This window comes from Camelus dromedarius, chromosome 18 (assembly GCF_036321535.1).
Source record: "Camelus dromedarius isolate mCamDro1 chromosome 18, mCamDro1.pat, whole genome shotgun sequence".
NCBI classification, from domain to species: Eukaryota; Metazoa; Chordata; class Mammalia; order Artiodactyla; family Camelidae; genus Camelus; species Camelus dromedarius.
In genome coordinates this window covers 8339562-8362008 of record NC_087453.1, presented here as the reverse complement: position 1 = coordinate 8362008, position 22447 = coordinate 8339562, and the positions used below count along the sequence as shown (strand labels likewise).

The window sequence follows — 22447 nt, the reverse complement described above, 5'->3', positions numbered from 1 at the left end:
GTAGACAATATTATGTGCTAAATAATAGCTACTAATGTTCTCACCGAACCTGATGGTTTGCAGAGCAGTTTCATGGTAGTTTCTCACCTGAGGCTCTGAGTAGTTAAGCAAAATGAGTCAAGGTTACCTAGCCAGCATGGAGCAGAGCAAGGGGTCAAAATAACACTTACCACTTCAAAACAAAAAAAGGTTAAGATCTCAGTGCCTCCAAATATAAAGCTCTTTCATACAACTTAAAAATAAATAAGATAATTCATGGGAAAGCACTTAGCACAGTTCCCAGCACCAGGTAAGACCCTCATAAATGTTAGTTACCAGCATCTTCACCAACACCTCCTAGGAAGTGGAATATTTTAGTTGATGACTGTTGCCTGCCTGTTGAGCCTGATGGAAAGATTACCCTTCTCATTCTAGTTCATCCCTGGTAATGCTGAAGTAACGATCAATCTCCTTTATCCCCAGGGTACCATAGAAGGTTAAGAGCTGGAAGGGATTGTGAAGATGAGCTCATCGGGTGTCTGCATTTACAGATGGAGAAATTAAGTCCCAGAGAGGGGACCAGTCAGAAAGCAAACTCCTCTAGGGTAGGGTGTGTGCATAGTGCCTGGCACATGCTGCCTCCCATGAAGATGGGTGTGTGTGTGTGTGTGTGTGTGTGTGTGTGTGTGTGTGTGTGTGTGTGTGTGTGTGTGTGTGTGTGTGTGTTTTAACCTAAAATGGCATTTAGTTTCTTAAAGGCACAGGAGATAATTCATTAGTTTCTTGAGCTGTGTTATAAGCTATTAACCAGAAAACAGATCATGTGGCTTAATTCCACCTCTGCTAAAGGGCTTAAAATGCTTTGTTGGGTAGTCTGAGATTCATAAATGTACACTTCTGCTCTCTCTTAAAGAATTATTAACCAGCTCCATCAAAACTGGCACTTGAGCAATCAAGGAGAAAAAGAGCTACCAAGAGAAACTTTTTTTTAAGTTTATAATTTCTTTTTTTGGCCGGGGGTGGGAAGGTAGCTAGGTTTTTTTTTTTTTTTCTTTAAGTGGAGTTACTGAGGATTGAACCCAGGACCTCGTGCATGATAAGCATTCACTCTACCACTGAGCTATACCCTCCCCACAATAGAAACCTCTTGAAAAAAAAATCTCACCATCATTATAACTTCTTGCCACCTCTTTTTTTTTTTTTTCCTCGAAGAGATTTTTTTCCCTAAGAGGAAAGGGAAAAAAAAAGTATCATTATGCAAGACATAAATCAATAAAATGAATCGTGGAAAATTACAGACTCTCTCCACCTCACAAGGTAAATTCCCAACACAACATTTGTGTTAAGTTGTAGAGGAACTAAAGAAAGAAAGCACTGAAAAGAGAGGAAAAAGCAGAAATGGTACTCACTAGCTTCTTTCAGAGGGTGGAGGGGGGCTGGAGAGATCTGACAGAGTGTGGGTGTGTTAATCATCCCCAACTAATGGTTTTGTGAACCTGTAATTTATAGAGTCTGTGTCATCCACTCACCTTGCTTATCTCCCTAATTCACTGAGTATTAATTCTCCCAGGCATGGGACAAAGCTTTTCCTTCTCCACATAGGTCTTGATCAGCTTTAGCTTGAGGATTTGGGGGTGGGGAGGAAGGATGGAGAGAAATGAGATTAGGGTTCAGTCTTCAGACCAAAGAAACAGAACTATAAACCCTTCCCTGTTTCTGCTGTTTCTCTGGGCTTTCTGCTTCTGGAGAAAGTCTGGCTTTCAGCCCCTGAGAACAAACTTGTGCCTGGAACGGCGCGCTCGGAATGAAAGGGCTCCCCTCCTCCACAACACCTTTATCAAATTCAAACTATTTTCCACATTCCTTCTTTACACAGCCCAGGCGCACTTATGACGCAGGCCTCAGAGCAAATTTTGCTTAGGAGATCCAGAAAGCTCAGGCCTGGCCCTTCCTTCTAGAAAGGAAAGTCCAAGAGGGATGCCACACCCTGGGGAGGCCAGAGAGGATGTGACAACATCTCCAGGAATGCAGAGCCCACGCAGGTGTGTTGGCAACCACGAACTTCCTTTTGTAAAGGGCTTGATAAATCAGTACCGATAACAGTAATAAAGCTCAACCACCCAACAGTCACTCACACAGAACTGGGACCCAGCACTTGGCCCTGACAACTGCGGAGAGGAGGGTGACAGCTGAGAACAGTAATCCCTAGAGGTGGTGGCATGTGTTCTCCTAGCGATCCCTGGGCGTCCCTGGGACTTTTCAGGAGATTCTCAACGCCACAACTATTTTCACAATACTAAGACGTCACTTGCTCTTCTCACCCTCCTTGTCACACAGGTATACGATGGAATTTTCCAGAAGGGACAGGACATGTGATGGTATCATCGCCCTGATGACTACTAGAATGTGTGCTTGTGTATTCTTGTGTTTTAAACACTTCTCAGTTTTAATTTTAACACAATGAATGTTGAAAGACTTATCACACAAAAACAAAATACTTGGAGGGCCTCCATAATTTTTAAGTATTTAAGTGCTCTTGAAACCAAACCTCTCCACCGCCCCGTCCCAGCACCACACTTCATTTCCAGTTTAGCTTGAGTAGGTGCTTTTGAACAGGGGGTAGAGAAGGCAGCTTTATTATTATTCAGCTTGGGATGGTATCCTTTCCATCTGGACTTCCATTCAAAATGGCCAGAAAAATCTTAAATTTCCCCATGAACATTTGGTAAACTGAAACCATCGGGGGAAAGATGGGTTTCTCACCTTTGAACCCAGGTGGGGCAAAATTAGTGCGAAGACACCACCCTCCTCAGCTCCAGGACCCAGCAGAGTCAGATCTGAGTACCTGCTCAAAATCAGGTACAGGCTCAACAGTGAGCAAAGCAGACAGGTCCCCGCCTTCTCAGGGCATTCATTCTGGAGCAGAGGCAGATCACTCACAAAACAGCTGGGGAAACTGGAACTTCGCACAAGCGTGGGAAGGAGGTGAGCAATGTGTTAGGAGAGATTTAAGGCAGGAGATAAGGGGAGGAAGGCCCTGAGGATTCAGGTGTAATGAAGCATCCTAACCAGCTCTTCTGGGCCGTTTCAGGTTAGAAACCTCGCCTGCAGGCCCAGGTCCAGTTCACAGAAGGGTGCGACAGCTCTTTGATGAGCAGCAGGGCCACGCTGAGCCCCTCTGCAGGTGGGTGGGGGAAACTAGGGATCTCTTCCTCACCTCCCCAGCATAGACAGTGCTGAACAGGGTCGCAATGAGGAGAAACCCGGCTCTGAGGCGTTTAGAGAAAAGGATTCAGTCTTTGTTATCAGGGACACGGCTCTGTCATTCCACTGGGGGAGGGGGACGAACACAACCCGGAGGTTGTCATTGGTGGACACAGTGAACAGCCCAGAAATGACTGGAGGGAGAGGAAAACTTCAAAGGAATTAAAAAGAAAAGGAGAAAAGAAGAAAGTCCTGGAGGGCCAGACTAGAAGTACCGGGGAAGCCAGACCTTCGAGGAGCCATCCCGGGCCTCAGCCCACTTTCCCTCCCTCCCAGCGCCCACTCGACCCCTTGGGACCTGACGGACTGCAGTCTCTACCAACAAAACTAAGCCAGGAGAGCCCTGAGATTCTACCCCAGTAACTGTGGCAGACGCGGGAAAACTTAAATTTTGCTATCAGAGTTACAGCCAGACGCCTAAACGACGCAAATGGGTGGTGGAGGGGCGTTGTTGCAGGCGGCAGCATCCCAAAGTGGAAGGGGGGGCGGGGCGGCAGAAACCTGGCAGCCCCACACAGTGCCTCTGCAACCAGCCTGGCCACGCGCTCCGTTCCCCAACAGAGCGCGAGCTCCCGCCGGGTCCCGGGCAACCAGGCACGCGCCTGCGCCTGCGCAAATGGTCCACCAGCCGTAGCTAGTCTCCAGGTGCGCTCGCGCTTCCGGCCAGCCTTCCCGGGGCGGAAACTCCAGGGCCCGCGCATGCGCTTTCCGCTCTCCTGCTCAGTCCAGAGAAGAGGCCCACGGCTTCAGGTGATCCCGCCCCTCCCTCGCAGAGCAGGACCAATCGCACGGAGGTGGGCGGGATTTTCAAGAAGGCGTCCCGCCCACGCGCTGCGCGAGGCGTGTATCGATTGGTTGGCGCTGAGGGCGCAGGTGCGCGCTTCCCATTGGGTGTGGGCGGAGCGCGAGCTGCCGAGCCTTCTACGGAGGCTGCAGGTGAGCGCGCGCACGTGCCGCGGCTCCCGCCCGGCTCGGGTGCGCGCGCGCGGGCTCGCTGGGGAGGCGGCCCAGAGCGAGGTTGCGGCGCCTGTCGCTTCTGCTCCGCCCTCTCCTCCTCCTCCTCTGCCGTCGCGGCCGCCGCCGAGGCTCGTAAGGAGGGAGCGGCGTCCCCGCCCGCTGAGCCGCCAGTCCGACCCTCGGTCCTGCCGCGTGAGGAGCCAGCCAAGCGGAGCTCTACGCTGAGACCCGAACCGCGGCCGCTCCTCTGCAGGTGCTTGTGAGGAGGCGCCCGGGCCGCAGCTGCGAACCGAGTCCGCCGGCCGCGCACTCGCTCCCCGCGCTCCGAGGGGCGGTCCGGCTGGAGGAGGCCTCTGCGGAGCTCGGCGTCAGGATGAACCGCAGCAACAGGCACGGGACGGGCAGCGGCTGCCTGGGCACCATGGAGGTGAAGAGCAAGGTGCGCGGGGCCCGGCCTGGGCGGAGCGGCCGGTTAGATGGGGACCGGGGCCTGCGAGAGGCCAGGGACGGCCTTGGGATCTGCCCGGCTGTCTGGGACCGTCTTGGGGGGGGGGGGCGATAGTGGGATTTGGAGGCAGGAGATAGTGGATAATAAACTTATTGAGAAGGGGCGAGGGTGGGGGCGTTGGGTCTGCTCTTGCCCCAGGTAGGAAGAAGACCAGCGGAGCGCGTAATCTCCCCTAAAATACCATTCCTGTCCGAGGATGGGAGTAAGAGCCAAAGTATACCCGAGGATGAGAGACGTTTGAGCGCAGCGGAGTACTAAAAAGGTTTGGGGGGATTCTGCATGCTGGCCTGTGAGTCAAGGGTTTTTTTTTTTAATACTCACGGTCACAAAATGTTATCCCTTTCAGTGATTCAAGGGAGCATCCAGTGGTGAAGGAGGGAGCCCAGGGAACTAAAGAGCCCTTTTAAAGTTAGCTTTGCCTCCCGCTAGGGATTTTTCTGGCTCTTTGGTATGCATTTGATGTATAAAATTAACACTATCAACTTTCGTTTGAATAGCACTTGACAATTTGAGTCTACTTGCTCTTTTCATTCCATCCTGCTACCTTTTCACATCAAGTGTTTTCACTCTTGACCAGCAGTATGCCAATCTGCTGATAATTACGTCAGTATCTACTGAATTCCTAAACTGCAAGGCTCCCTGAGCAGGATTGTCTATAGGGATTAGTTAGGGAATGCTTTCCAAAGAGGGGTTTGAGCTGGAATTTGAAGGTGATCAGCAGCCACAGAAACATTTTCAGCAAGCATTTCATGAATTGAAGAGCCCAAAGGAACTTAGATAATCTAATCTGATTCTCCAAGAAGACCGAGGGCTCAGAAAGGTTATGACTCTGATAAGCTCTGCTCTTTCATGACAAAACCTTAAAGCCATTTTGCAGTGTAAGTTTTAGGCTTTATAGAATACAAGAGATGGGAGACGGGCTGGGCCCTGAGAACATCTGAAATAGGGTTGGGAAGATCAAAACGCATGAAAGAATATGAGAAAAGCAAAAGCATATCAACTTCAACAACAATGAGACATCATTGAATGTAAGACTATGGAGGGAGAATGCAAAATCAAGGAGTGATTTTCAGTGAAACCAAGTAAAGAAGGCTCCCTGGAGCCTGTGGGTAGAATGCTTTTTATTATCTAGAGTTGATAAGCAAAGTTCTGTAAGTTGCTGTAGCTGAGATCATCACATCAAGAATATCTGCATTCATTTTTCACATTATTTTAAAATGCTATTTTCAACCTAACTTATGTATCAGAATGGGCACTAGTTTCAGAAACCATTCTGTTTAATAAGAATAGAAGTGTAATGATAGTAACTTAAGGAACATGCTCTTTCCTGTGTCCTCCGTGGGACTGCCGTAGCAAATTGACGTGGCATGCTTGCACTGTGGGTTAAGATAACTCAAAATATGTAGAGCTTTTCCTCTTATGGTGGTGGTCATGGTTCTGTGCCCAGTGGTTGAATCTTCTCATGGTATTTCTGGTATAAATCTAGTTCGGGTTTGTGGGCGTTGAGATTAAGAGAAGAAAAACACTTAACGATATTGCATAATGTTAAAGTTCAGTTTGTGTTCTTAATCTTGGTAGCAAGTCTTTAATTTTTTATCAGGAAAAAAGGAGTAGGGATTCTGGGTGCACTGATATAGTCAAATGTTAATTTATCTTTCAGACTGGGAAACCTTGAGCACTTGGATTTAGACTAGAATTTCAGGCTTTCTGCCCTTCTCTCCTGTCAGCTGATTTGTGAATCTTTCCCATACTACTCTTTATATATTAGACCTGCCGTTCTGTACTTCTAGTGAACTTCTTAAATAGAATCAAGGCATACTGAGAACCTGCATCTCATGAAGTGTGGTCCTACTAGTGTACTGGCTGTTGACAAATAGACACAGTGTAGGTGCCGTTTCTAGTGCGTCTGTGACACCTGGTGTTTTAAATATACATTTATTTTTAATGGATTAAATTTTATAAAACACCTGGCATCGTCACCATTTAAAAAATATTTGGACAGACATGGTGAAACAATACTTCCTTTTTCGTTGGTTTAGTGATACCACGGCTTTTTACAAAGTTGGTCGCTAAGGGATTGTAACCACAACTGGGTGATGTGCAGTCCGTGTCTCCGGAACTCTTTTTCTTCTGCACATAAAGCAGTGTTAACGTTATTATCTTTGCTCATGGAAGGGGAAATGGTACAAATAAAGTAGTGGATAATGCAAACATAACTATAGTTAAGTTGTGGTACCAGTTACCATGTGACTTTGGTAACTGATTTATCCTCTTGTTTCTCCAGAGTTGGGAAAGTTCTTAATCAGTAATCAAGGTGATGTCCCTTAATAACCTTGAAATAGTCTTTGAGCTGTACATTTCCTAATTATTATTCATGGATAAACAATATTAAAGTTAAGGTTGCATTTCTAGAATGTGCCAAAAGATGCTGGGAGACGGATGTCCATACACATTCTGAGTGTCCAGGACAAACTAGACCAGGCTGGGAAAAGTTGTAAATGACTCACATAGTGAATAGTTGTTGATTGGATCTTAATTTTGTCTCTTTACTATTTTTCTTCATGTAGTAAAAGGTTCTTTTAACCCTGTTGTTTTGCTGCAAGAAGCATAACAATTTCTCTCTTTTTTTTTTTTCTGCTGACATTGCAAAAGAGCACATCTACTGTGAAGCCATACAGTTTTCCATTGTTCTTATTATAACACTTAAGCAAGAAGAAAAACTGTTGAGCAAAGAATTTTCAAAAGCTTTAGCAAAAATATTGAAGCCCTAAAATGCTGTTATTAGATGTTACTGCCATTCATGTATCAGGGGCAGTAATAAACCCTGGGATGAATCAGAAAGCAATGGGATGTTATGATATCAGAATAAAGAAAATGGAGGAGAAACTATGACTTTTGATAACATCATAAGACTGACTCTGATATGAAGGGTGTTCCCAAGTTTTTATTTACTTTGAAACGTGAACATGTGACTAAACTTTTTGCGAGCTTTGGGTGTGAGTCACCTTATTTTCTTGACAAATGTTAGTGTTTATGTTTCAGGAATGTATTTTGGAAACTTTTAATTACTTATTAGAGGTAAGAGGTGGTTTTAGTAAGTTTTTATTTTAATTTAAAATGAGTGAGTAGTGTGGATATAAGCAAGGCAGATGAACTTCTTAGATACAGCAAGAGTTGTGAATCAGAGATCCCACAGGATCTTTGGGGAAGTGAATTGATGCATTTGTAACCTACTCAGAGTATTCTGATAGGATTTCCTCTGCATGCGGCTTAAGGCCGTCTTAGTGGTACTTTAGTATTTCTTGCCAATGGCAGATATTTAGAGGAAAAACGAGTTCAGTGGTCAAACACATTTGGCAAACATTTGTTTTAAAAAAAAAGTAGTGTTTTAATCAACCACAGAACTTAACCGAGCCTTTAATATCTGGCCTCCACAGTGATTCCTAAGAGGGTGATTACAGTTACATAGTATTCCCCAAACTTGTGTGGCCGGGACACTTTCCGAGGAAAGTTGACTAACCTGTCTTAGGTTTCCGCATTTGAGGAAATACCATGCTAGTCCCATAGTAAGTCACAGATCTTGTTTATCATGGACCAGATGAAGGCAGTCCTCGCGCTGAATAAGAATCACTTAAATAATTTGGCATCTGGAGAGCAGAGGTGTGATTCTGGAGTCGGGAAGCAGACCAGAGAATCAAAACTGTGAAGATAAATATTGGGCATAATGTTGTCCTCCCTGTGTGTGTGATCCCTCTTAATACCTGTCATATAATTATTCTCTTTACCCACTAATTGGTGAGCTCTGGTGCAGGCCTGAGCCTTTCATCCTCTAGAGCCTTAGCCCTGTGCCGAGCACATAAACACTCTCCGGCGTTAATTGGATAGTTGGAGGACATGTATTTAATGTATTAACAAAGCTTTTTATTTTAGCATTGACATAGGGAAGATACTTCTTATCTCTAGGTCTTCTTTTATATGATGTACCTCTATTTGTATTGTGCTTTAATGCCAAGAAGCTCAAAGTCCTTTTTGTATATGTTGCTATTAATTCTTGCCACTTCCTGGGAAGTTGTAATTACTTTTATGGGGGAGGAGACTTAGATGCTTTGGTAACAGAATAAAAGACTTAGGCACAGCTTTGTGACCCCATCCATGGCCTGAGTGAGGAGATACTGTTTTCAGGATCTGGGCTCCAGTCAGGGTTTGTTTGAGCTGAGTCACTCTGCAGGACAGTCCCCAGTGAGGCCTGGGAACCCCAGGGATTAAGTTGAGCCTGCATCTCTTAAAGGGAATGCCCTTCAGAGATGCAGCAGTGAGAAGACACATTCCTGTGCCTTTCTTATGTTGTTTTATCTCCAGATAAATGAGGTTTCTGATAATAGACTGTGTCAATGGAACTGTCGTCTTTATTAGGGGAAATACTATGCCTGTGAATTTTTCTGTGTCATGCATTTTAAAATTGGGTCCTGTTACCTTTTTTAAAATTAATATGTTTATTATACTTATAGTTTGGAGCTGAATTTCGTCGGTTTTCACTGGAAAGATCAAAACCTGGAAAGTTTGAGGAGTTCTATGGATTACTGCAGCATGTTCATAAGATCCCCAATGTTGACGTTCTGGTCGGCTACGCAGACATCCACGGAGATCTGCTGCCTATAAATAATGACGATAATTATCACAAAGCTGTTTCAACGGCCAATCCACTGCTTAGGATTTTTATACAAAAAAAGGGTAAGTACCACCGTTTAGGAAAATTGTTTTAGAAATAGAAGTTATTTTCCTCATTGATGAGATACACAGAGTTTGCCAGAAACTTAGTGAGTAGACATTTTGTGTGAATCTTCTTACTGTATTAACTCACAACGTATTAAGACATCTGTGATACTGTTAGTTTAATTAACATCTTTACACGTCACTAACTGAACTTTAGAAAATTTGTGGTTTTAATTAAAAACCTCTTAGGTTTTTTTAAAAATAGAAATTAGGAATTTATTGAATCTTCACTTTGTTGAATGGAGTTTTTTCCATTCAGAAAGATGTGATAGAAAGAGTATGACTTTGGAGTCAGAGAAACATTCTACTTTTTTGGTGGCAACTAACTTTCAAACGCTGTATTTACTTCTTAATAGGTACTTAAAGGAAAGTTATTTATTCTTCCTGGGTCTCAACGTTTTTAATCTATTGAATGAAAATACTATCTTACAGGATTACTAAGAAGTTTAAATGAGTTAAGTGCGGTGTCCTGGCATATAGTAGGCTCTGGTGAATGGTTTCTTTCCTTTTGGGATATTTTTCACAGAAATAAAATTAGTTAATTATCTGGAAAATTAGAGAGCAAGTCATTATTTTGGAGGAGTGTAAACATTGATGTTAGTCTTGCAAAAAAAAATGTGAAATATCCATTCTATATGGCAAACATTCAAATGCATTTTGAGTCCTAACACTTTTTTTTTTTTTTTACTTTGTGACCTCCTCTTTTGTGCGTGTCTGTCTGCAGATGTGTGTAAATAAATGATGTGTGCTGTTTGTTCCTTTGTCTTTGGTAAATGAAGAGGTTTGGAAAGGCAGCTTGAGAGCAACAAGCCCAGTATTGGTAGGATAATTAAAGCCTTCCTGTGTTTGTAAACCAACACAGAAAGCAGTTTGAGAGAATGGGTAGGGATTACCCTTGAAGGTGAAGCTTTATTTCCAGTCAGTTGATAAGCATTGGACCACTCCCAGGGCTTTGAAATTCCATTGATTGTATGTCTTTGCTTTTCTGGGTTTGGAGGAGCTAAAGTCTACCAACAAAAGAACCTTCGGAGGGTATGGTAACATATGTCTGTATCACTCAACTACTTACAAAATACTTAGAAACACTTGCATTCTTTTTCCCAAAGACCCTGGAGATAGATTTCGCAGATATGTAACAGGGGTGTGGTATGTTTAGGGAATTGCTTCAGGAAGATTCTTTTGGCTATTCAGGATGAATTGGAGTGAGCAGCAGTCTTAGAGGAGAGAGCATGGACCAGGCGGGGTAGAGACACTGGGAAGCTGCCCCTGCAGGGAAGAGGACGGTGAGGAAGATAAAAGGCAGTGTTTGGGAGTCACTGCGCTCCCCTCTGGATGGCATGGAGTTGAAGAGGAGGCCAGCAGAAAATAGCTTTCTGGATTTGAGCCTGGTGGCTGGGACAGTGCCATAAAACAGGCACAATTTGGAAGAGAGATTGACTTAGAAAATTGGTTTGGTTTTAGGACACAAAAGCTTATCTGGCTGGTGAGCTTCAACACGGTCATGGTAGGAAATCAGAAATGGTGGACTGGAGCTTAGGATGGAAATCTAGAAGCTAATCAGAGACTTGAAAGTCTGCAGAAAAGTTGAGACTTTTGTGGGGTGGACATAAGGGCTAGTTGAGATGAAGACCAGGGATAGTTCTTCGAAAGCTGTAAGGGTGTAAAATGTTGGAGAAGGAAGGACTGACTGCAGTAGAAGAGAGGAGGACAAAACATTTGAGTGGATTTTGTCATTTTAAGCAGAATGATTTAAATCATTATTGTTGAATAGGAGGGCTTTCATGTTCTATTTTTCATCACAATCTAATTGCTGTTTAGAATGTGTATTTAAATGTAGAATGACTATTTTTAAACTGCTGCCCATCTGACAAACTTGTTGGATTATCCTCTTTGTTAGAAAGATTATAGGCATTGGATTATACCACCACATGTTTTTGTTACTGGAATTGTAACACTTAGGTGATCATAGGATTAATCCTTACATCTTTTGAGGGTAGTTATCTTCTGCTCTTTCCTTTTTAAATATGTTTATATGTGAACAAAAGTTTTCTATGCTGTAGAGGTAAATGTCCAATACAATGAGTAGCCTTTAGAATTTGATTTAGAAACAGGTAGTCCATTCAGTAGAAAATTTCTGTTGTTAATATAAATATAAATTTAATACAGATACGGCTTAAGCAAAGAATGAAAGTCAGTTCGTTGATTCATTCCCACTTAACGCCCTCTGCCGATGACCTCCACTGCATCCAGAGTGAAATCCTTCCTGATTTGGACTCCACAACTCATCTTCCTCATCTCCTACCTCCACGTCACAGCAGCCACACTGGTTTTCTTTCTGTCTCTCAGGGCTTCTTGCTGTGTCTGTGCTTCTGTATGTACTTGCTTTTCCTTCTGTAAAGGATGCTCTTCCTGCAGCTTGTCCCACGGCTGCTTCCTCATCCTTTGGATCTTAGCTCGGATAACTTTCTCAGAGAGCTCTCTTCTGATCACCCCCACCCTCCCACCTTTACCAGATTACCCTCTGGAGACGTGGAATTTACCTTGTTTAAGCAGAGTTAGTATGTATACTTACTGTCTGTCTCACAGAGTTACACAGCGCCCGTGGTTTGTGGTGATCCATTTTTTCTTTTAAACAAAGCTCAGCAGATGCTTAAGTAGAGCACTGATTTTACATAAACTTTAATGGACATTAAATTCAGGAAACTAATACACAGAACATGACATAAAGTATAGTTACACTTTTCTGCTTAATTACAACACGTTTTCTCTTTTCTTTGCCTTTTGATTCCAATTTAGTAATCAGCAGGGCAGACCGGACATTTGATAAGGCACCAAATGATTAAAAAAAAAAAATTGGAAAACCATTTAAAATTTTAAAACCATGTGACCTTTAAAAATCTGACACACTCTACCAAATAAGGTTCCTTTAAAGTGAAAGCTCATGATTGAAAGCATAAACCACTTCATAGCCTAACTCAGAGGTAGTGTTGTTGCATATCTTGAAAAGTGTCATGTTTTACAACAATTTATTGTTAGAGGAAAAACCCCAGACTGTATTTCCAGGGGTGTTATCGTGGAAGCAAAAACAAAACAAAAAACCTGGTATCTTAAAAGTTGTTTTCAGAGAGAATTCCCAGGTCTTTTGCCAGCCCCCATCCCCTGGAGTTTAGAGTATCCTCATTTATTTGGGGGAAGAAGAGAAGGTACACAGTAGAGTCCTCCTTCTCTTGTCGTTTAAGTTATTACTGTGCAGAAAATATTTAAAGATCGTACCTTTAAAAAAAAAATACTCAGATCATTCTTGTAGGTTTGGGATACATTTAGGGAAATGTGTATTTTTCAAAAAAAAAAAACAAAACCTCCCAGCCAGTCCTGATGATCAGCCAAGTCTCAGGCCTGTTGATATGCAGGGACCTCTGGCCAGATCTGATCAGAACATCTGCACCACAAGTTCTTGCCAAACTGCCATCTGTTTCAGTGTGCCATCAGACAAGTACCTGGGTTTATTCAAAACAGTATGTTGGAAACACCAGAAGGGCCTTGCTTGAAACATCATCTCCCTTACGAGGCAGACTTGTGGCCCAGACACCTGTAAGTGGGCAGTCACTTCAATCATCTTTTAGAACCTTACTGTGCAGTGGATGATATCTGGGAGATGTACTTTAGGTTTATATTTTAACCAGCCAGGGTTTGCTTTAGAAATAGCCTAAGGGATATACATTTAAATAAATTGTAAATTGTAAAAAATAATAATAATAATAATAATAATAATAATAATAATAATAATAATAATGTCACCAAGCCTGTTAGAACTGTTTTTCTAATGGTTTCAAACATATTTCCCCATCTCTGCTGCCTCTGCTCCAGGCCAGGTACTGTCCTAAGTTACTGCAGTAGCCTCTTGTCTTCCCCTGCAGGTCTGTTCTCCAGCTTACAGCCAGGGTGAGCTTTATAGAAAAACCAAAAGCCCTTGGTTTTCTCGCCTTTGCCCTTAGGCTGAAGTCCGTCATCCTCCACACTTTGCTGGAGGCCCCGTTTGTCTGCAGGGCCCGGGCTGCCTCTTGCCCCTCTACCTCTCCCCTGTCCCACACTGTTCTTACTGCCTCAAACTCTGAACTCCTCTGTCTACTCCATCCTCCCCCTGTCTCTGTGTTTGTTGTATCTGTGCCTGAAAGTTCTTCCCTGCCTTCTACTGGTTTCTTTAGCTCCTGGTTTCTTTTCCAGTCTCAATAGAAACCTCATTTCCCTGGAGAAGCCTTGCCTTACCCTGCAGACCCCGCTAGGTTCCCGCTGACATCCTCCCTCAGCCCAGGATACTTCCCGGGTCTTGGCACCTTTGTAATAATTTAATTCTTCCAGGTTCTTTGTTAATTGCCGTCTCTTCTAGTCTGTAAACACCATGAAAGCAAGCACTTTAGCTGTTCTGTTTACTGGATCTGCAGCACAGAGCATAGTGGTAGGTGCTTCTTAAATATCTGGTGATTGATTTTTCTTACATTAGGAAGTAAAGGGATCTGCAGAATTTGAATATTGCCTTAAGTATGTTTAATCCTTTTAAAGTTGCCACATCTATTTCATTTAACCATTTTGGATAAAAACAAAGGTTGGTAAACTCAGGCTTGCTGGCTGTTTTTATAAATAAAGTTTTCATGGAACACAGCCATGTTCTCTCCTTTCTGTATTGCCTGCGGCTGTTTTTGCAACAAAAACCATATGACCTGCAATACTTAAAATATATACTGTACAACTCTTTACAGAAAAAGGTTGTCCACCCCTTGATTAGAAGAGTTTCAAAAATCATTTCATTCTTCCCTGCCTTCCCACTGAACTTCAAATTGGCCATAATCTTGAACTTTCCTGATGACTCTACCGTGAACTGTTACTGTTTTGTTACTGTACAGGGCTGCTGATAGAATTTATATAAAGCTTTGTTTCATTTGTTTTCAGGTTTGCTATTTTATTCACTGTAGGCTTTTATTTTTTGTATCTGTGCTGGGCACTCATGTGTGGACCCTCACCTCTGACTCTGTGACTTATGTATGACTCTGTGAGCTAAAGAATGAGGTAACCAGGGTTTTCAGAATTAATGTTTAAAGAGTAAGAGGTTCAAAGGGAGGGCCTGCAGGGCTCCCTTCCTCTGTGAGTAAAGCACAGGTGCTTTTGTGCGTAAGGAAGTGAGACATCAGTTTGGCTGTTCGGCGGCATTCCAGGTACGGATCCGTGTGCGCCCCAGCTAGCTGAGAGTGTCGGGCCCGGGGTGGGCGAGGTCGCACCGGACGAGCCCACGCTGCATGCTGCTGCGGAAGCCTGAGCTTACTCAAGTGAAAGCTCGCCATGAGCCAGGTTTCCAGCTTCCCATCTCAGTCTGAGCTCTGTACTTTGACAGACATGCTCAGGTGGAACGTCAGCCCCGTTGCCTGTGGAGGTTCACCTTTACACTTTAAACCGACACCCTGCACCCTGGCTGGCTGCCAAAATATTTCTTTTCCCAGTGGCTGGAAACTGATTAGCTAGATGGGAGAACAAAGGTGCCTTTGTGCTGGGGCATATTGCTTTTGAGAATTTAGCAGAGAGCATTCAAACAGAGTCTGGATGCGATGCCAAATTATGCAGATTTGGGGGTTTTTTGGTCAGGTTTCCATGAATAGGTATGTAGGCAACTTAGTTTTGTTTTCTGTATGGTCTGGAATTTCCCTTATGAAAATTGTGTGGGCTTTCTTAATTGATTGTAAAATGCAAATATATAATTTTGAATAAATACATTCAGTAGAAGACAATTGTTGATAGATTTTTGGCCACATTTTTTACCAAAAAGAGTCTTTGGTCAGTAGATTTACTTCCCAAGCCAGATCATAAATTTCTGTCTTTGTAAGAAACACACTTCTCCGTAAATGAAGACAAAATTATCCCCCAGGGTTGGGGGATGGGAGAATGCCAAAAAATAAGTATCTCTAGTCTTATACATTTATTGGAAACTGGGTTTTGAAGCGTGTTCAAGCAGCGTGAGAAAAGAATACTGCGTTCTCCACTCTGACAAACAGGGACACCTTACATTTGCTGTGTGAACTGAATGTGTAAGGTACTGGCCTAGTAAGAAAACCTGGGTCCAGTCTTTTGTCTGTAACTATAGTTTGTACCCTGAATTTCCTGATCTGTAAAGTAAAGGTGATAATACTTATCAGTGAGGGTGCTGAGAGGCAGGGGACGAGAGACTGCAGTCAGAAGCCCTGTGCAAACACAGTCTGGTGATACTACTGTTTTCTGTAGCAGTGATTGAGATGAGGAATTTAAACTAGTTCTTACGGGGGTGGACTTTCGCCCCTTTATATTTATTAAATACTTGTTTATCCTTGGAGAATCAGACTCTTTAGTTTATCCCATTCCAGTTATTTTTGAAACATGATTTTACCTTTCGTGCCTGCAGTTAATTCCGTTTCCTTTCCTACTTCTCATTCTCTGATGAGATGTGCTGTTTGTTGATGGTCTACCTCCAGCAGTGTGATTAAAGAAATACCTGGTTTTTGGTGTCCTGTTTTCCCTAGTTTACATCAGAGATTATAAATTGCTGGCTTGAAGAATGCCAGGTGTTATTTGGCTCAAACAGGTTTTTGTTATTGAATTAGATGTCACAATTTTAAAACAGGATTTTTTTTTTAAACCTAAAAAACCAAGAGACTCTGGCAAATTGGACAGGCCACACAAATTGCTATAGTCCATAAAGAGAAGCTGCCTGGAGCTAGGGCAGCTGTGCCACTAAGTGGGGCAGGAGCACTGCACTTTGCTAGAGTCCTCACCGTTCCCTGTTGTCTCTGTCACCAGCACTGAGACAAAATGTCATTGGCACTTGATTGTTTTTCACACTGAAGGAAAAAGTTTAAACTCTTATACCTCATCCTCTTTCAAAAGTGAGAAAATGAAAGATTAAGAACTCCCCCAGAAAATGGAGGGAGAGTGTATTTGCAGAACAAAATTCCTGTGTTTAATATGCATTCATTTAATTCCATTATCATTTCATGTGTATTATCTACTTCGTTTAACAAACAGACTTCGGAGATACTGTGGGTTCAGTTCAGTTCAGGCTTCCCATGAATAGGTATGCAGGCAACTTAAGTTTTGTTCTCCATTTGTATGATCTGGAATTTGTATTGTCTGCCACAATAAAGCTAATATTGCAATAAAGCCAGTCATTAGAATTTTTGCACAAATTAGGTGTGCAGTATCGGTATGTCAAAAAAAAAGTATGTAACAATTTTGAAGTACTTTTTTGCTAAAAAAAAAAAAAAAAAGGCTTGCCATCACCTGAGCCTTCAGCAAGTCATAATCCTTTTGCAATAGTAACTTCAAAGACCAGTGATCAAAGAGCATCATAGCAAGTGTAATAATTTAAAAGTTTGAAATGTTGCAAGAATTAACAGAATGTAACCCAAAAACATGAAGTGAGCAAATGCTTTTGGAAAAATGGCGCCCACTTGCTCGATGCAGGATTGCCACAAACCTTCAATTTGTTAAAAAACGCTATTCGCGAAACACAGTAAAAAGAGATATGCCTGTCCACTGTCTGCCCAGCCTCTAATATAGGTGTTGGAGCTTCAGAAGTGTCCGATTTCATGTCATTGAGTCGAATATCATAAACATGCAAATTGGAGGGTTTTAAACAACATAGGGAAAAAACATTGTAAATATCTTGTTTTAAATGGTGTTTAAGAATGTGCTTGTGAGATTTATCAGAATGTCATTTGCCATACTTAACGTTGTTTAAGTCATTGAGCTTTATCAAATTTAACCTCAACTTTTGGTAGTTTTATGGTGTATGCTTGAGAGGGCCACCTAGTGGTTGTTTCCTGGTATAGCATGTCTTACTACTGTACTACATTAAAAAATTTTTTTAAATTTATTTTAATTAATCTTTTGGGGGGTGAGGTAATTAGGTTTATTCATCTATTTCTCTAGAGGTACTGGGGCTTGAACCCAGGACCTTGTGCATGCTAGGCATGCACTCTGCCACTGAGCTATATCCTCCTCTGCCTGTACTACATTTTGATCTGATTAGAATAAGCTAATATTCAACAGGTTTGCTTATGTACTAAATATGTTTGAGCTATCCTTTCTGTACAGATTCTGCTGTAGGTAAATGGGTGTTTTTACAACATTTCTATAATTATTTTATTTTATTTTTAAACAGAAGAAGCAGACTACAGTGCCTTTGGTACAGACACACTCACAAAGAAGAAGAATGTTTTAACCAATGTGTTGCGTCCTGACAACCATAGGAAAAAGCCACATATAGTCATTAGTATGCCCCAGGACTTCAGACCTGTGTCTTCTATCATAGACGTGGATATTCTCCCAGAAACACATCGTAGGGTCCGTCTTTACAAATACGGCACTGAGAAACCCCTAGGATTCTACATTCGGGATGGTTCCAGTGTCAGGGTAACACCTCACGGCTTAGAGAAGGTCCCAGGGATCTTTATATCCAGACTGGTCCCAGGAGGTCTGGCCCAAAGCACAGGACTATTAGCCGTTAATGATGAAGTTTTAGAAGTTAATGGCATAGAAGTTTCAGGGAAGAGTCTTGATCAAGTAACAGACATGATGATTGCAAACAGCCGCAACCTCATTATAACAGTGAGACCAGCAAACCAGAGGAATAATGTCATTAGGAACAGTCGGACTTCCGGCAGCTCCGGCCAATCTACTGATAACAGCCTTCTTGGCTATCCGCAGCAGATCGAAGCAAGCTTTGAGCCAGAGGATGAAGACAGCGATGAAGATGACATTATTATTGAAGACAATGGCGTGCCACAGCAGATCCCTAAAGCTGTTCCTAACACTGAGAGCCTAGAATCATTAACACAAATAGAACTCAGCTTTGAGTCTGGACAGAATGGTTTTATTCCTTCTAACGAAGTGAGCTTAGCACCCGTAGCAAGTGGCACAAATACAGAATTTGAAACATGTGCTCCAGATCAAAAACTCTTAGAAGAAGATGGAACAATCATAACACTATGAAACTGCTGTTTGAATGTCTTCTGAGTGAGAATGCCGTGGAGACTTGTAAATTTGGCTAGTTTAATGCATATATACCTCTGAACCAGTGCTCTGGGATAGGCATGGAAAAAAAATAATATTGCAAGCTTAAAATGTTATTAAAATAGTAGTTTGATAATTAATATAAACTGGTGAGTCAGAGGTAGATCTAAGTCTAAAACAAAGGGGCCTTTGCTAATGAAATTATGTGCTTTTTGCTATTTTGTCTGTAGAGAACTGGACAGTAGAGCACATTCCCAGAACTACACGAGAGGACTGGGTCATTTCCGTTCGAAGTGGTTGCATATTTAACCTGCTGTGCAGAGCCCAGTTAATTTTTCCTTTAACTATATATTTTTGTAATTCTAATGTGAAGAAGTCTGAATATATCTTTCGGTACTTCGGGGACCTCAGCTCCTACGTTCCCCATTTTTATTTTGATTTTTTAATATTGTTCCTCTGTTGCTAATTATAATACGTAATTTTTTCAAATGCTTTTTTTTTCCTAATTTCTAAGAAATCAAACCAACTGACAGTTTTTAGGAGTTCCTTCCTATGTTGTAAAGTGTTGAAGCTGTGTTCCTGAATGAAGAAACTCTAACCGTTGTTCAGACCCGTGTTTGTCCATTGTATAGCTTCCATATTTGCCAGCTCATTCCGTTTGGGTATAACTTATGTTGTAAAAGGCAATTCCATTGACTCTGGTAATATGGGAGACTCTCTCTCTTAACCTTTTCTTGTCCTCATTCCAAATCTCGTTTGAAATCATTCCTTTTGTTGTTTGTGTGTGTGTGTGTGTTGTTGGTCTGCTTTTATATATACTCTTTTAATGTATTTGAGTAGTGTGAATTATTTTTGTTTTTTAAAAAAATGCACCCAAATTAAGAGATTTTTACACACAGGACAACCTTGTGCACTTTTTATATGAAAAATTGGGGTTTTCCTTAATGGGATTCTAGGAACACTGCCTACACTTTATGAAAAGTACGTAGTATTCACCTTTGACAGGTAGAGTGTATCTCAGTTAATTTTATGAGGCTATTTATTACTTTCCAATGCATCCACTTAGAACAAGGTAAGAGTAAGGCTGCTAACTTCCATTCCTTTCCTGATTTCACCTGTGGTGTGCACAGGCACCACAGGATGCTGTATATAGAGACAAGATAGCGTGGACTGCATAAGTTCCCTGTGGCTTTTGACTATTCCTCTCAGAGTTATTTATTGATTAATTTTATGGTAGGGCTAGAATGGATACCTTAATAACAATTGTGTGCTATTAAAACAATGAAGAATCAAATGACTCCGATTTGAAGGATATTTTCTTTATATGGTAACAATAGATAAAGAAGTAAAGTCTTGATTAAATGAAGATCACTTGACTCAGAATACTTCCATGTATTTTGTTCACATTACCACTAAACATATTATCACTGAACTATTAACTGCACATTATGTAATACAATGTACTTTTTGTTGAATTCATTGAAGTTCTTCCACTTATATAACCACTGTTTCTTAATGGCATTCCAGGTTTAACATTCTGTAAGTTTTATATATTTGACTCTTGAAGGGCAAATGTTAATATGTAGAAGGTTAAATTTCATTTATAATTATAAGCGGTGCAGGGGTTCAACATTTTAAGTAAAAATACTTTCACATACTACCTCTCTTTCTCTCTCTCTTTTTTTTTTTAGCAAAGTTTTAACATCAGAACTTTCTCTTAGGGGAAGAAATACTTCAGGGCTTGACTTTTTGTACAACTTTTAACTGTTAAATACAGATTTGTCTTGTGTGTATTCATGAAAATGGAAATCAAAGCTGCTAATGCTTTTTACTTTAATCATTCTTTTAAGGGTATATGTCAGCAGTCTTTTAAACCAGATCTCTCATTTAAATTATTGGTGAAATAATTGGTTACTAGGTTTATTGTATAACCAATAGGTCTTGGTTATACAATAAAATGTCGATTGGTAGTCTGAATTATTTCAAGTGTACTTTATTAACAAAAATGTCAGTGGATTTGGCATAAAGTTTTATAGTACTAAATGTCAAGCTAACTGTGAATTTTGTTCTCTATCTTAAGTAAATTTATAATAATGTCCTCATGAGCTATCAACAAAATATATGTACTTTTGTGAACTATGGATTTTCTAATTAAATTTTACATGCAACATGATTTTTACATGAATGATACTTTGTTTAAACTATCAAATGTCAGTATTTTACTACAGTTTTATTATAAAATGTACATTATCACTAAATGAACTTTGATTTTAAAAATCAAATTAGCTTTAGTTGTATATTATTTTTTACAAATAAAGATAGACTTGTATAAAGGCTACTTGCTTGTTTGCAAATGTATGAAAAGTCACCTAAGAACTATTTACCAAGCATCCCTTAATAGAAGATGGGTAAGGAGAAAATGCTAAGTTATAACAGGACCCTGGCTTCCTTAACTTAATCTTTTAAAAGACCAGCATCAAATTTTATGCATGTTTACTGCAACTATGAGCATATGGCTGTGGACTGGAAGATAGCATTTAAAATGCAGTTAAGTTTTGATAATGTAAGAGGTTATGCGTGGTATCCATCCAGAATTATCACTTACATTGTTTAAGATTATTTGAAGCAAGACAAAGGTAGTTTGTAAAGTGATAGTTTATCTTACGAAATTCAAATTCACTTACACTTTTTATTGCCACTCTAGGTATAGGTATTGCCTATGTGGACTGAATTCAGCTTATACTGAACAATGTAAAAGGCCTGAGATAAAACAGACTCTCTTCCTAAGCCATTTCTAATCCCAAATTAGTCACCTTGTCATTGGCTGAATTGATCTCTGCATTAACCCTCCTGCCAACCACTGTGCAGGATAATAACTAATTCCTTCCCCAGTTTAAAAACAGATTGAAAGTCCTCTGAGTAAGAATTCAGTATCATGTGCACAGAACCCTTCACATCCGCGATTGGTATAGATTGGGTTGCATTCATCTCGGTTTCAGGGCCTCTGAAACAACGGTGTGGAACTAAAACATCCCTTTCATCCCCAAATATGACCCCAGTGCTGTCTGTATCTTGAATTCCTTGTTTCAAGTTTCCAGTCTGGCTAAAGAATTACATTTGATTTTGAGGAAACATAGAAGTCATAGAAACGTACAAAGAAAAGCCAGCCCTCCTGTTCTGGTTGTACGCCTTCAGGCGCGCAAGTTAATGGTCGGCAGCAACTGGTCTTTATTTGCTCGGAGTTTCCCATCTTTTAGGTTGTTGAAAGGTTTAATTGTAGGTGATGAAGCTTTAAGAGTTGTGTGTGTCAGTGACTTTAGCAGCTGAGCTCTTAACAGATTGGGGAGCCCCTTAAAAGACACAAAGTCTTGACGTTATTATTTGCGACAATTTATCATTTGGTGATGGTGGCTGTTAACTGGAAGGTAAAGGACAAATTAGTCGTGCTTCCTAGTTATATTACACGCTACTCAAGTGCTGCAGTTAGGTGGGCGTCTTGACTAGCTATTACAAGGTAAATGGAAAGGAAATTATTCTGTTAGATTTTAAAAACCCTTAGTGGGTAGTAGTCTGCCAAGATTTAGGTAGATTATATTTTTTTCCATTGTTTTTTTAAAATATTTTTACTGAAGTACAGTCAGTTTACACGGTTGTGTCAGTTTCTGGTGTACAACACAGTACGTCAGTTATATAGGAACATACTTACAGTTGTTTTCATATTCTTTTTCATCATAGGTTACCACAAGAGATGGACTGTAGTTCCCTGTGCTATACAGTATGAACTTGTTTATCTAAATCTCGAATTCCCAATTTATCCCTTCCCACCCCCTTTCCCCACTGGTAACCATAAGTTTGTTTTCTATGTCTGTGAGTCTTCCTGTTTTGTAAACAAGTTCGTTTGTCTTTTTTTTTTTTTTTTTAGATTACATATAT

The 22447-nt window shown here is 41.2% G+C and overlaps 1 protein-coding gene across 2 annotated transcripts; it reads left to right on the top strand.

Annotated features, from left to right (window-relative positions):
* Positions 1-4267: 4267 nt before the first annotated feature.
* PARD6B (par-6 family cell polarity regulator beta) lies at positions 4268-20852 on the top strand. 2 transcript variants are annotated; one of them, XM_064496984.1, is made up of 3 exons: positions 4268-4627; positions 9217-9439; positions 17664-20852. In XM_064496984.1, the coding sequence occupies exons 1-3, from the start codon at positions 4574-4576 to the stop codon at positions 18491-18493; spliced, it is 1107 nt and encodes a 368-aa protein (XP_064353054.1). In that variant the 5' UTR covers positions 4268-4573; the 3' UTR covers positions 18494-20852. The 2 variants fall into 2 exon arrangements, with proteins under 2 accessions (XP_064353054.1, XP_010976965.1); XM_010978663.3 differs by having other exon boundaries at positions 4271-4639.
* The last annotated feature ends 1595 nt before the right edge of the window (positions 20853-22447 follow it).

Excerpts from the sequence above, each read along its gene's own strand:
- PARD6B (XM_010978663.3), top strand. The coding sequence starts at position 4,574 with ATGAACCGCAGCAACAGGCACGGGACGGGCAGCGGCTGCCTGGGCACC. Across the intron at positions 4,640-9,216 it reads CCATGGAGGTGAAGAGCAAG|TTTGGAGCTGAATTTCGTCG; the intron begins GTGCGCGGGGCC and ends TTATACTTATAG. Across the intron at positions 9,440-17,663 it reads GATTTTTATACAAAAAAAGG|AAGAAGCAGACTACAGTGCC; the intron begins GTAAGTACCACC and ends ATTTTTAAACAG.